General features: G+C 34.5%; 1 protein-coding gene across 1 annotated transcript; it reads right to left on the reverse strand.

Annotated features, from left to right (window-relative positions):
* Window positions 1–2,276: 2,276 nt before the first annotated feature.
* Igip (IgA inducing protein) lies at window positions 2,277–13,969 on the reverse strand. Its single transcript, XM_074076852.1, has one exon. It carries the CDS (start codon window positions 2,595–2,597, stop codon window positions 2,436–2,438), a length of 162 nt encoding a protein of 53 aa, XP_073932953.1. The 5' UTR covers window positions 2,598–13,969; the 3' UTR covers window positions 2,277–2,435.
* Window positions 13,970–15,719: the final 1,750 nt, after the last annotated feature.

Genomic DNA, 15,719 nt, shown 5'->3' on the forward strand with positions numbered 1-15,719 from the left:
TGATAGGAAAACTGGATTGATGTTATTGGGAACACTCTGGAGATTTGCAATATTAAGGTAGAATCCCCATTTTCAGGGAAAAAAAATGTGGCTCCTCCTCCTTAAGTTCCAGAAGTGTGGGGGAAGTGCGGAAATGACTGCAGCAGAGTGTGTGCTGGCCCTGAGGACTAGCAGTCAGATCTGAAAGAGAGAGCTTTGATCCTGAATGAGCAGAAACTCTTCCAAAACCTAGTACCCCAGATCAAAAAGCCCTGTCTGCTTACTGGAACTAGGAATAAGGAGATTTCTAAAAATCATGCAAGACTCAAAATAAATTACATACTATATGGTTAAATAAAAGTTTACATACATTGGAGGTTGGGGTGGGAAGAGATTGCCAATTATATCACCTTAGAAAAGAAAGTACTAAAGAAAAGCAACAAAATGTTTTCTACCATGTTATGATGGGCTCCTTTCTTGAGGGGTACCCATGGCCCTACTAGCCTTGCTTGGTAGTTCATACCCATACCAAGCTGGGATATTCCCCCTGCAGCACCATAGGAGGACCTCATCTCAGGGCTTTTTGCTCCCCAAACTGACAACTGGACACATTTATCACAGTCCCATCTGGAGTCTTTAAAAGGCTGTAGGCTAGTTAGAAAGGGGCCTGGCTCTTGGCTTTTCACTTCTTTATACTTCCTAGGAACAAACAGTGGCTACAGTTTTCACTACAACCTTCTATTCTTTGGACCCCCTCCTCCTGGACAGGGGCCCAGAAATTTTATGTGATCCCATGTTGAAGAAGGAAAAGCATCTGTCTTTTCTTTGGAAGTACCCACCTGTTTTCTGTGCGCCCCCTAAAATTGAAGGCATTGCATGCAGAGCAGGTACAACAGGTTTTTGAGGGTAACTTTAAAAAATTTTTTGGTTGTACTAATGTTTGCACTCAGAGCCTCATGCTTGCTAGGCAGGCACCCTACCACTTGAGACACTCCACCAGCTGTTCTTAGGTACCCCACCTAACTCTCCAAAACAGTGGCACCCTCAGCTTTAAGTTTTTTCAAAGTTTATTCATTATTATTATTATTTTTTAATCAGATTGATGGTTGTCAGGTGTGGAACTACTCCAATCAATCCAGCTCTCTACAAAGGAGAATCATTTTAACAAGAAAACAACAGTAAACTATCTTGGGATTCACCCAGGAAAGCCCAGAACTGTGATAAGGTGAACCTGAGGTAATCTATGGCCATGCATCAGTTTTTAGAATTTTTTTTTTTTTTTGCCAGCCCCCGGTTTTTAGAATATAACCATTGACATACACATTTAATAATACTGAGAGATTTTTCCATAGTCTGATTTTTTTTCCCAAGAATCTTCAAGAACTATTTCTTCCAAGTCTTTCTCATAACCTGCCTGAAGGTAAATGAGAAAGCATCAAAAGTGATAAAATAAGGGTTTGTAGAATGGCTCAAGTAGTAGAGTGCCTGCCTAGCAAGAGAGAGGCCCTGAGTTCAACTCCCACTTACCACCCTCACCAAAAAAAAAGAAGTGATAGAAATAGACAAATCCTCAAATAAAGTTGCAAACTCTACTTCAAAAAGTTGACTGAAATATATATGTGAGGCCTCTGTGGGTTTGTGAATTAGAGGTAAAAACTGGGATAGTTCTCTTTGGTCAGATAATCTATTCTTCTAGAAGGTCCCAATGAAACTGTCCTGTCTCCTGTGCCATGTTTTTATGGGTAATATAATTCTCTGTCTGCCATTCTACTCAGTAGAAAAGAAGTTGTGAAAGGAATCTTATTTTAAAGCACAACTTCTATTTTCTGCAGAGGATTCCCTTTATCTTTTGTCATGAACTCTTTTGTAACCCTTCCACTACCCCAAACCAACTTCAAATTTAAAAGGACAGAAACAAAAAACCTTCCACAGGAAAAGGGTGTGATTTATGGAAAAAGTTTTTCCTTCTCTTAAATGTGATGGCTTGGTTAATCGTCACACCATCAGAGAATTTCTAAAATACCTACCCAAGAAGCCAGACTTAGAGGCTATTCAAATAAAATCTTTAACAATAAACAAATATTTTTTAAAATAGAAAATGAAGTTTTAGTGTAAGAGCGCACACTTAATGCTTACAGCCAATTACTGATTATAAATAACAAACAGTAGCTGGTACTGAGTCCTAAAAATGGTTTCTATCAGGAAAAAAAAAAAAAATAAAGGAGTCACCAGCTCCCCCCCCAACACACACACCACAAAGCACTGAAACAAAAGACTGATCTGTTTATATAGTCACATGAAAAATAAACATCTTTATTTTTTGCCTACTTTATTTCATTTTTTCAAATAAAATTTAAATCTGTACAAAGTATACTGTTACAGTATATAGTTTGTAAGAATCAATGCCTAAAAGAATCACAATACTTCAATAAGCAGTACAGCAGACCTCGCTAGTTTCAGCTTTGATATTGAACAAACTCAAGCCGGCTGATGCACAACACGTTTGCTTGGTTTCCACATGGTGAGTTCCCAGCACTGAGATGGGAGAACATGACAGCAAATATGGTTATATTACAGCCCAACACACTGCGCTTCTTCATATGATAATAACTGCACATATTTAATACAGAATGCTCAAATTTACTTTTAAATTACATTTGCTTACTTTTTAGTTGGCAAAATTCAGCATTCTTAAATGGGGTCCCCAAACAGTGCAAATTAATGATATTCTACTGTATATTGGCACATTTCCAATAAGGATTAACTTGTAAACTCAAAGAATATCAACAACTTAGTCCTAAATTTTAACTAATATACATCTGGTCCATTTAACCAAAGTCATTTTGGAAAGATATTAAAGAACAATTCTATTTTTGAACAGATATGTTTTGACCATTTTTTAGAGAAGATAAATTTTTAAATTGTCATTAAAATGTTTACTATAAAAATTTTACAAACATGATTAGAAATTTCAAAATTATGATTCACAGCAGACAAATACAAACTTTTTATATTCCAACAATACCTACTCTTAGACTTCCAAACCAGTGCACAACCATGTCAGCTGCGTTAACTAAAATTCTGAACAGTGTTGTAAATTTATAAGTGGTGCTGGGTCTAGCAAGTGTAAATACACAGTATATTTCAATGAAAAGAATTGTCTTCTTTATACTTTATTTGTTTTCCCATAAGGAAACATTAATGTTTACATTCTTTAATAAAGTTAATCTTACATCAGAATATAACTTAATACTGTCAGCAACAGGGACCACACACAGAAAATAAGAAGCACATTTAAAATAAGTCTGAATTCACATAGATTAACATTTGTTGGTTAATAAAATATCAACAGTATTACAATCTTACAATATTTACAGTAAGAAAAATCTAGAGTAATATATACCTTTCACAGCAGGATTCCTTTTTTAAAATTTCTTCCAGTTGGGATTGTGTATACACAAAAAGCTCAAAATAAAGCAACTCTGCAATATAATCTTAAAATAATGGCTACTAGGGGAAAATTCTATCACAACCATTGAAAATAATGGTGACTTCTCACGGAGTCTGTGGCATCTGAGAACCCAGTTAATTAACCAAAGTCTTGTTTCAAACCAGCCTAGTTACCCAGATTGAAGCTGCAGAACTCCGGCCTTCCCTGACTGCTGAAAACCCAACAGATATTCTAATCATGTCATAAGAAAAGAGGGAAAATTGGTTTCAGCTCACACCTCATGGCTAGAAGCCCCAGCCAGTGCACATTCCCTAACTTATGCAAAAAGAGGGCCAAAGATTTCATCTGCCGGGCATCACAAGAGTCCATCCTCCAACCACAGGGCATCCTGACACCAAGCTCACTCATTCTTCAACTCTTGTGCATTAGGATAAGGCATGAACTTGGCCCATTTAATACACACCAGTTTCTTGGAGACTTGGGACTAGGGCAAAGAAACAGACTAGTATAGTTTGCACTCAGAGAATTAGGAAAAATGGGAAGTGATGCACATTTCCAATTAGAATGACAGGAAGACCCACATCCCTAAACTGGAATTTGGCCAGGGCATCAGAGTTAGCACCCCCTCTCTGAGTACCACAAGCAATTAGGATGTGTGCTCTGGGCCTTCTCTAAAAGAGAGCATCTACAGTAAGTAACACAGTGTGGGACATCAGTTCAGTGATGACGCCCAAGAATGCAGATACAATTTTTGAATCTGGGGCTGTCTACAGCACCTGAGGTCAATCATCTGAGCTGCGACCTGTCCCAACTCTGCTTACTTTATGATATCTGATGGGCACAGAGCACTCAGGGATACAGCTGCTGGCTACTTTGGACTCTAGATCTCACAGGTAATCAACAGGTATCTGGGATTGAATTAGCAAACTGTACCATGGCTCCTTAAACAGACAGTCAGGTTTGAAATCATGTCAAGCATGAATCTTCACTGTCGGGTCAGAAATCAAAGTGGGAGTCTTCCCACATCAGCCACGGTTATTTTGTCAAAACCTCAGAGGAGTTGGACAGTTTTTCATGTTGCAAGTGATTAGTTTACTTATTCAGTCAAGCTGGATTGGCAAACCAGACTGATCTACTTAGTTTTGTTTTTTGATTCTTACATATGTGCTAACCCAAAGCTGTTGTATTTGGGTTAAATACACTGACAGAGAAAATTCAAACAAAAGTTTCAACAAACTTCTGTGGCATTTTCTTTTTGGAAGTCAATGCAAGATCTGAAGGTATTTCTACCCGACGAAGTCTGTTTAAGTGTTTAATGTTACTTCCTTTTTGGTCCTATACAGAATGCTATGACTTCTATATAGGTCTGAATGCTGCTCCATGTAGATTCCTTCTGTATATCTAAAAATATATACTTTTCAGTAGTTCAATATATGGTTAATCTTCCAACAGAGGAAGATTTTTGTAATCACATGTTGCAAAGTAGAAAAACATCTCCTTTCTAAGAAAGGAAATATACTTTTCTATTGTACACTTTTGAATAAGCCCAAAGGCATGCACCAAAAATCATTATTAAAACTAATACATGCATTAAAACGGTGTAGAGTTGGATTTAAAGTGCTGCTTCTCAATTTTTAAATTTGAAGACATTTTGTCAGTTGACTCAAAGATTCCCTCCCCCTCCCAACCCCATGGTATCAAGAGAGAAAAGTAAGAAGTATGCACAAATCTTTAAACTATTCTTTACATGGGGGAAGAACGGATATATCACTATCCTATTTATAAACTGGATTTCCAGTTTTAAATAAAATCAGTATTTACTGGTAAAAATTGTCAAAGCTAATACACCCAAACAAATGTTACTAAGTAAATAATGTTCTACATAGAGAATAATTTACTTTGGTTTTATGTACCTTCTCAAAAAAAAATACGAGTGTCCCATACATCACCAAACTGATGTGTTCCAGCAAAGCTGTAAGGCAAATCTTTTTTTTCCCTAGTGACATCTTGTTTCCCAACAGACAAAACTAAAATCTTTTGGTGAGGAAGGGGTTAAGATAATAGTTAACCCCTTGGCATCCTGAGCATTGTAGTTTATCAAACTCTACCCTGCTAGAAGTTGTCAGGCACCCTTGACCCCTGCCTTGAACCAGGAATGGCTCCCATGTCTAGAGATGCCCTGATTCCTTATAAGTAGCTCTCTCAGAACTTTGCTTTTTCCTTCTGTCTGGATGTTATAATGTCTAATAAAGCTGGTCGCAATGTCACATTTTGCTTGTAGGGGCCATCATTTAATAATAATTCCAATATGAAATGTTTTAAGCCAATAGTTTCTAATTTTATCAATTATTTGCATTACAATTTTCTCTAGCGTTTACTTAGAGCAGAGATCTTTAACTTGGGTTTCAGATGATATGTGATGCCCCTGAGGTTATATGCAAAACTATCTGTGTATGTGCATTTTTTCTGGGGGAGGGCCCATCACTTTCATCAGATTATCAAAGGTATCTGTGACCCCCCAAAAAGGGTTACAGGGACTTAGAGGGATACCCGTAATTCATTTATCACCAGGATTGGGAAGGGGAGGCAGAAAATGAAAAAATGGCCTCAAAAGGGCAGGGGGAAGATGCTGATATTTCCCTTTATTCACATTTGGGAAATAAGTGCTTCAAACTAGGTAAAAGAATTAAGCTGGTTAAGTGCTATTAAAAAATAAAGCCACTTTCTACAATTTTTATCATTTTCCAGATGGTAAATTTAAGTAGCGAAGAAAAGGTTTAGAGGTTGAATTTTTCTCTTTTCCTAAGTAAATTCATGGATATAATGCTAAACTTCATCTACATTTAAAGATCTGAAAACATAACTCTAAAGTAGTAATGTCATGAGCCTTTAACATGTGGTTTTGAGTACAGGATTATCTAGAATCAAATCCATTACATGTTAACCTTCACTTCCAAAATTGGTCCATATTTAGACAACTACCTGGAAAAATTCTAGATAAACCTAAAATCTAGACAATGGAAGTTAAACTTCCTACTCAAATTGAAAACAAAGCCACAGTTTCCACAATAGAATCCAGCCACAAACATTCACACCATGTCATAGAAAACATTCTCATTTCAAATACATCACAGAAGTTTTCAAAAGAATTAGCAAATGTAAGATCCAGAATGACTAGCAAAACATACTGAGAAGAGCATGTCAAGAATTAACTACCCCGATCTAGAAACACACTCAGGCATTCCAAAAATAAACCAAATCTGAAAAGAGGCCTCTCACTTGTTGGTTTTAAGTATGAGGTGTGTAGAAAGCTATGGGAAAGGGAATACAAAGTGAAATAATTAAATAACTTAAAAAAATTTCAGCCAAAACATCTTTGTTCTAATGACAAAACTGGCAATTTTCTTCTTTCTTGAAATTCTGAAGACTGCATTGCACAATCTCACCAACACAAAAAAATGTTCACAGGTAGACTTTTTTGTTCATCTCTTTCTAGAGCACATGACTGAGGTTGTAAGACTGCCTCTGGTTAAGGTCTCTGATCCCTTGTTCCTCCCCCCTCAAAAATCAAGTCAATCCTGAACCAAAAAAGAATAGTCCTTTAATAGAATTATTTCAATACCAGTTAAATCACATAGACCATGAGGAAACTGTATGAGCATTATGGAAAACTACATTAAAGAAGGAGCTGCCACTTGCCACCCACTTCACTTCCAGCTTTTTAAGCATGTACTCAGTAAGACTCAGATCTCATTAAGTAAAAACGGACTAAGGCTCCAAAACCAGATCACCTCAGGGTAGAAGTTGGATCTCAAAGACATACATATGTATATGTATATACATTTGTATGTAAATACATACGTATATACATTTGTATGTATATACATATATATCCTATCCTAAGCTTTCACTTTACACAGTTTAATAAGGCTCACATTTACAAAGGATTTTATTAGCAAATAAAGGTCCATATTAAAAATTTTATCTAAACAAATTTTTGTATTACATAGCTAACATTAAGAAATATTTTCTTGGCCTTATAAAGCAGATTTAATTGCATATAAGTTTTGCTTTGGGTGGGATATTGAAAACATAATTTTGTAAGAAATTAGAAAAGACTAGAAACAAAAGTGAAAGTGACTATCTTTAAAAAAATCAAGTGCAAAGATAAATAGTGCAAGTAATGAAAATTAGAAATTTTATAGGCAACTTTAGTTTTTCCTGCTTTTTTGCACTTTTATATACATTGACAACTTTATAAACTCTAACAACTGTATGCAGCATGGAAATGGGCTATCATTTGTCTCCACTGACTAGACTCAAGGAAGCTTTTCAAAGACTTGTCTCACAGTAATTTAAATCACTGGTTTTTGACACAGGTTTGGGAATTTATTTCTTTTAAAACAATTCCTAAGGGAGAGGCAATTTAAGAAGACTTTGCACCAACTTAAACAAGCTATAGTTTATAAGTATAATTTAAAATCTGACACACAATAAAATGTGAAAACTATACTAAGTGGCAACTCTATAAAATAAGCTACATAAAAATAATCCTGCTATTGTTAATGAACTTGACATCTGAAGAAAGAAAAATTACCTTCCAAGTACAAAATCTGAACTCCTTTTTGGCTATTTCAAAACATTTTTAATCACTAATGCATAGAGATCTGATTAAAATGAAAGTTGAAAGCAATTCGTCAAAATCACTAGGAATAAATCAATAGTAAATTTGTCAACAAAGAACCCAAATATATCTGAATTATGTAACTTTAAAAACAAATATTATAGCTACTCTTTACCTTAATTAAAAACACTCCTGGGATTATGGGAACAGAAAACACCACCACCAGCTCACCCTACAAAGAATGTAAGAACTTCAAAGATGTATTAAATTATATAACTAACATCTGCCACCTAAACTTTTGGGATTTCTATGATTTTGAAAGAGAGAAAGAGGGAAAACAAACAGAAACGTGAGTTTAGGGGATATGCTGTCTAATTTCAGAAATGTAGTAGTATTAAGGGCCTCACAAGGTCCATGATGTTAAATTGTTGCTAGGACTGCAAAAATAAAAGAAATAAAATTATGTGGACCAAAGACTAAAGTTTCTGTAAAAGGAAAGATCTTTGGGTATGTATCTTTGTGGAGTATAAAATCAAATAATTTTACCCACAGACTATTTTCAAAGTGCATTGTAATAGGGACCCAAGAAAATATAGCCTATAATAACAAATATTACTGATTGCTTAACAATGAAAACTGTTAAAAAAAGTTGAAACTGTCTTTTTTCCCAAATGACAAATACCTAATATTAACCTGCCTTGACTAGAAAAGCTGCCATTCCACAACTGTACTACTTAAATTTGTCCCAGAAAAGCAAACTTCCTACATCCTATAATCATCCTACACATGAAAACAGATTTGTATAATGCATCATCACCATTATAACTAGCTACAGACCAACAGTGTTCTATTAGCCAAGGAGGGACCCATTTTCTCTGGTGTTATTGAAACTTCCTTAGTAAAAATCAACTTCATTTTCTTAGCAAACAATTCTCATTCAGGACTCATTTTAGTACTTTTTCCTACCTCCAATAAAAACTTCTCTCACTTTACTTCCAACCATTCCTTTATATATCTCCCACACTCTCATTCAAAAATCATTAAACAGCTTTCCCCTTATCTGCTCTCAGATTTCCAAACCAGTCTCAGTTCCCAGTAACTTACCTAACCATATACTTCTCACTCTTTTTTCACAACTTTCCTATCGAATATTAATTTAGATGCTCTTCAAATTGCCAACTTAAGATTATGGGGAAAATAGCAGTCAGAATAAAACTGCGCAATTACCTCATAATACAAAAATCGCTCTGATCATCACTTAGTTATGTTCTAAGGTAGGAGCCAGCAATTTCTTTACTTCTTTGTGAAGGGGGTAATCTTGAGTGCCACTGGCAGGCCTACAGCAAGAAGAATAAAAAGAGAAAGAAGGAAAAAGGACAGGAGAGACAAGATATCAGGAGAGACTGTATACAGTAAGGTGGTAGGTCAAGAGCTACCAACTAACTGCACTAGAAATTACCAGTCCATTCCAGCTGTCAAATCCATTCCAGTTTGACCCAACCTCAGTAAGTGTATCTAATAAGTCATTACCTGATGGTCATCAGTTTGAGCTAGTCAAGGTGAGTGGGTGGCCTGTAACTGCCACTTCACAGTAAGGACATCTTTTCTTAAATCCTTCTAGAAGCCTTCTGTGCTAATACATCTTAGACCGAAACATATACCTAGAGTATTTCTACATTTTTTCAATAATTCTAGAATACAAGGGCTTGGTCCTTAAACTTAGAAGCCTCTTGCATTATTAAAGTGAACCCTAAATCAAGAAAATTAAACTCTTTAGCTTAAACTTTTTCTCATGAAATGCTACAAAAACTTAATATGCAAACTAATATCATAAAAACAAAGTATGTATTCATGAAAACATAAAAATCTTGTGATTCTAAGATGAGTAAAAATTCTGGTCTGTAAGAAGCAACTTTGTTTTACACAGAGGATCACCACCATGCTTCTACCTATCAACAAGACAATTTTCCACAAAAGCAAAGGGCATCAAGAAAAAGGAAGGAAGGAAAGGAGAAAGGAAGGAAGGAAAGGAGAAAGGAAGGAAGGCAGGAGGGAGGAAGGGGGAAGAGAGGGGGAAAGAGGAAAAAGGAAGAAAGGAAAACAACAATAAATACCAAACATAATATGGAGACAAAATAAAAAATTAGCTATGAAATTCTTAAGAAAAATGATTTTTAACAAGTGACTTTTGCCATACTCAACTTTTCTAAAGACATAAATGCCTAGCATGTTTAACATCACAATGTAGTAATCAGTTTGGTAGATGAAAGACAGCAAACTGTTGGCTTAGAATCAATCATATTTTCACATTTCATCTTGTTGTTCTTATATCTTGAAATTCTGACTCAGGCTAATGCTAGTTTAGATTACCTCCACTTAATCCACAATAATGAAATTTCTGTTCAAAAAGAGCCAAATGGCCTAAGCCTTAAACTGAGGTTTAGTTTTAGGATCAAATAGCCTCATAAATATTAAAATCGGTCTTTCCTAAAAATACACTGTGAACTCTCAAAAGAAGACTCTATGTAATTAATGTTGCTACATGAAAACAGTAATGCAGTATTTAAAAGTTGATAAAATTTAACATCTTTGCACAAATAACTAGTGAATTTACTTACGTAAGCAATTCTAAAAAATTATATTTATTCTACTCTCATGAAGAAAAATGTATGAGTATATGAAGAAATATATGTGTATGTACACATATTTAAATTGATACTCAAATTTAGGGATAATCAACTATAAATGTTATACTTTTGAGTTATCATTGTTGCTGTTGTTAAGGATGTCCTTGTTTTAGCATTATTTTACATAGTGAAATCTCATTCTGATACTCAAGACTTTGAAAAGAGAAGAAAGTCATTATTTGGTACTTCACTTTTTATGGGTAAGAAAAATCTTAAGATTCCACATGTATGTGTACATGTAAAAAAGGGGGAAAATTGTAGACCTATCAAAGCTACCAGAGCAACAACTTCAGAAAGTCCCATTTTAAAATCTTGTGTATGTGTATGTGTGTAACATAAAAAAAATAGTAATATTATAGAAGAAAGGGTGAGCCATGCATGGAATATAATAATAAAATCAAGCCCATTGTAGGGTCACCATGGTTGGCAGATAACCCAAATTGTCTTAAGAGAAAAATGTGTTAAAGTTTCAACACTGCCAAAACACAAAATGTTAAAGCACAGAAACAAACAAAAATGAATGAGATTACCCCTGCAAACATCAAGTTCCATAAGAAACCAGGAAGAAAAAAAGTTGGCATAGCATCTTTTTAAATACACTAAATCTTAACTGACTTAAAGATGATATGAAGTGCTTGGGGTATCATACCCACCCAGATTCTCATTATTGTCTTCCCCTCCCTTCCACCCAAATTTAGTTCAGTATTCCTGCACAAGTACAGCATTCCTACATTAATAAGAACAAGAAAAGAAAACAGTGAGTACAACTGATATAGATCCATTGACTTTTATTACAAACGTACTTGATCACTTGGCTTCAAAAAGTTTAAAATCAATACCCTATTTTCTATATGCCAGTACAAAGCAAACTGTTTTACAAATTAAATATCTAAAAATTCGACAAAAATATTAAAATTTGATGAAAAACAATTATAAAAACCCTTAATCTGTCTCTTCAAAAAGGGAGGCAATCTTCCCAGTCCTATTATACAATATTAATAATATTTACCATTTTTAGAATAGGTAGCTAAATTATATTTTTATGTTAGAATAAAAAACTCTTAAACTAATAGATTTTGTTTATGCTCCAGTTAAGTTTGTGAATGCCATCTGATTGCAATATAATCAACTATCTTTAATTGAATTCTAATTTACACTTACTTAATAATTTGCATAGTCTGAAAGGGATACAGGTTATTCTACGACTAATTATCACAGGCTATTACAGTGCGATTTTTCAAGGCAATAAGTATTTGCTCCCAAATGGAATCATCTATCTTCTTAGTCAGGGGTTAAAATTACTAGCAGCTTTCTCCATCACATGAAAAAAATCAAACTAGAATAGTTATCCATCTCTAGATGTGAGTCAAAAAAACCCATTGATATACTTTTCATTTTGAGTCTAATTTTAACCCCTGCATGGGACAAGTAGAAAGTGAGACTTTCAAACTTTTTAAATTTCCCTGTTGGTTTTGGTTTCTACTTTCCATGGGCTTTTGAGAAGCTGGAAATCTATTTGACATTCCTGACTAGCATTGTCTTTTCTTTTTTTCCATTTGGTAAATATTCATATACCTCCAATCTGTACCTAGTAGAGGAAAAGCCAACATGGCTTTTCTTACGAACTTCCTTTGTTGTCAAAGGCATGTATGATGATTTCTACAGTTCTGGTTAGTTAACTTTAGCTCCCTCTGTGGCTGGATGACTGGTGCTTCTAACATCAGCATGATAAATAGGAGGCACAAATAAAAAGTAGCTTTAAAAATCTTTGTGATTTAAAAGAAAGAAAAAAACATGAACAACAAACACTCTCTCTCTCTCTCTCACTCTCATTCACGAGCACTTCAAATCTGGTGGCTGATCTCCGGATTAAATTACTTGACAGTGTCTCTCATTTTAAAGAACGTCAATATTGCAATGCATTTCAAGTTTTCTTTTTTACTTAGGCAAATAACATAGTTTAACCAAGCTCTTGGACCTTAATTGTAAGAAAAAGCAGATCAATAAAAATAAGGCATACTTGTTGGGAATTAAAGTTTTGTTTGTTTGGCACATTTGATCATACTGTCTTCTATGAATAACACATATGGTCAAATACACCATTTCTTTTTTTTTTTTTTTTCCCAGCACAAACAGGGTTTACCAACTAGTAAAATAAAACCAAGGAGAAACTCTTAACACAAAACACTGAGATATAGAACCTTGGTAAAGTACCGAGCACCTGGGAGGGGAAAGGTAGTAGAAGGATGAAACAGAAGACGGAAGAAGGAAAGGTTGGGTGATTGGGAAGGTAAAGTGAGATGCTTTAAAAAAAAAAAAAAAGCATCTTTACAGTCACTCAGTCTTTTTCTATGATCATTTCTTAGTCTTAAAAGATCTGCATGTGGATTTGTTTTTAAACCCACTGACCATAAATCAGACAATGGTTTCAAAATCCTAGTAAGATTGTGTTCAACTGTTATAGTGTAAAGACAACTGCACAATTACATGTGCTTCTTGATCCGGTAGGATTCCAAGCAGAATCTGAAGTCTATAGGTAAGAAAGGCTTCACTTTAGGCATTCTGACCCTAAAGAAAACCTCATGAAAGAACTTGCATCTCAAAGAAAGGACACTTTGCCTAAGTTTGCTGTGTTTTTGTTGACTTGCACTACTTATTGCTGGCTACTATGACACACTGATCTAGGAGTACTCCAACAACTTGTAGTACAAGGCTTAACTTTAAGCTATAGTAAACAAGAGACAAAATCAAAGCAATTCTCTTTCCTAATTAGTAACAGCACAGAGAATGCAATCTTTTCCATATCACAGTTAAAGTACAGTGAACAAAACAGCTCAACAAACCTTAAGACAAAAAAGTGCAGGTTATTAATGTTTACATGCAGTTGATAAGCATTCCAAATGTCACATTATGCACTGTAAAAGCTCAACTTTACTATATGGAAATAAGAAAAATGCACCTTGGGGGAAAGGGGAAAGCAATTTAATCATTTCCAGTGATTTTGTAAGTAAAGAAACTCCTAACTACTGTACGGTCACCTCATATTTAACATTGTATGAATATTAAAAGCAAACAATGGGAAAATGCACAGTACAATGAAAATAGCTTGTTATTCAACACATACAGTAGATCTTAAAAAACAAAGACAACACACTCAACCAGGGAGCTTAAAAATATCAAACCAAAGCCCAAAGAACCAGCAAAATAAAATAAAAAACACAAACCAAAAAAACAATCCTTCAAAAAGACAACTGTTTTGCCTTCCTAGACCAATGCTTTACAATGCAAGAAGCACTGATATCTTCCTACTCCTACAGGTGGTTTCTTCTACATACAGCAGTTAGATCTATATGGCTGGATTTGCCAAGAAACAATTCTATCCCCAGAACTCTGTCAGAAAAGATCCAAGATCCTTTTTTTTCCTTTTTTTTTTTTACCAAAATACTTTCTACAGAATTCCAAACCAAAATGTACTGTTTAAGGCATCTTTTTTTTATAACATTTTCTCTTCACTCAAAGATGATAGTCATGCAGCAGTTTAATGATAAAAATATATTAATATTTTACTATACAGCAGCAAGAAGTTAGTTGTCAATTAAAAGCACACAAACATCTTTAAATGAAAACCTGTAAGACTACCGTTACAAACAATTTCAGTTTGGAGGACACCAGCTTGGTAAAGTGCTCTCCTAAGCTTGCATTTTTATACCCTACACTTTGAATATATGAGTTATAGAACATACTTTGATAGGTTTGTACACTTGGGGAACACAAATACACTTAGCATATAATGTAGCCAGTAATAACTAGCACCACAGCTACATGGAAATCCTTTACATACACCAACTTGGCTTTCACTTTTAAAATGAAACTCAGAATCCATGGCTCAGTAGGATAACTATAATTGTGTTGCTTTGCTTTTTAACAGGTCTACATAAGTTAGATAGCACTGGCAAAAATCAAAGGATAGCTTCAGATCTCTTACAAGTTTAGGAGACAGTGCTAGTGACCACAAATAGACTCACTACCTGATGTCCAAATACAGGTTCACTGGAAATTGCTGCACGTTAGTTAAGTTTTTAAAATCTTTCTACACATAATAAAAAAAATATATTATGAACGATACAAGTACATCTCATATACACAATAATAACAAAACACCTACTCAATCAAAGCAAACAGATGCAGAAAAATATTATGGGAGATTTCCTTTTTCTTTTTTTTCCTTTTACTATTTGAATAACTTTGGTTCCAACCATAAAAATCACAACTTAGCAAATTTCATTTAAATGCCTTTTTTAATAATTTCTTCATGTTCACAGAAGTTTCACTGACCATTTTTATATGTTTAAGGTCCAGATGCAATGCATATTGTATAAAAGAGAGCACTTATTGTTTACCTTGCATGAATTAAACCTACGTACCTTTAACTCTACAAACTTCTGCATAACATTTAGACAAAGCTCAGACACACAGCATGCCTAGCCCTCATATATATACACATCTCTAATCACAGGTATATAGGGTGTCAAATATACTATAATAACCTCCATGTAAGGTTTGAAATTTGGTAACAAAATGAGAAAAACTAAAAATATTATTTTACGTGTTCTAAAATATCTCTTCTTTGTGCTAAAGTCAAATGTTAGCTCAACATGAAAAGGACTTTTATATAATTCAGCAATATTATAATCTTGACCATTTTGCAAACACTTTTAATAATAATAGCTTAAACGTGTACAAAAGTTCTTGGTTAATTAGGGAAATAAACACTCAGTTCTTTATATTTTTTAATCAAGTAGGAAACACAGTTCATATAATGTTATTACTTTTTGTTTTTTTTTTTTTGTTTTTTGTTTTTAGCAGCTGCTTACTGTTTTATATGGTGGATAAAGTGGACAACATCCAGCGATGGGTGGCAAGTCAAGAAGAGAAACTGTCAGTTGGTGGAGGTTCTGTGGGTGGTGCTCCCTTGAAG

The sequence above is a fragment of the Castor canadensis genome, chromosome 6 (assembly GCF_047511655.1).
Source record: "Castor canadensis chromosome 6, mCasCan1.hap1v2, whole genome shotgun sequence".
Classification (NCBI taxonomy): domain Eukaryota; kingdom Metazoa; phylum Chordata; class Mammalia; order Rodentia; family Castoridae; genus Castor; species Castor canadensis.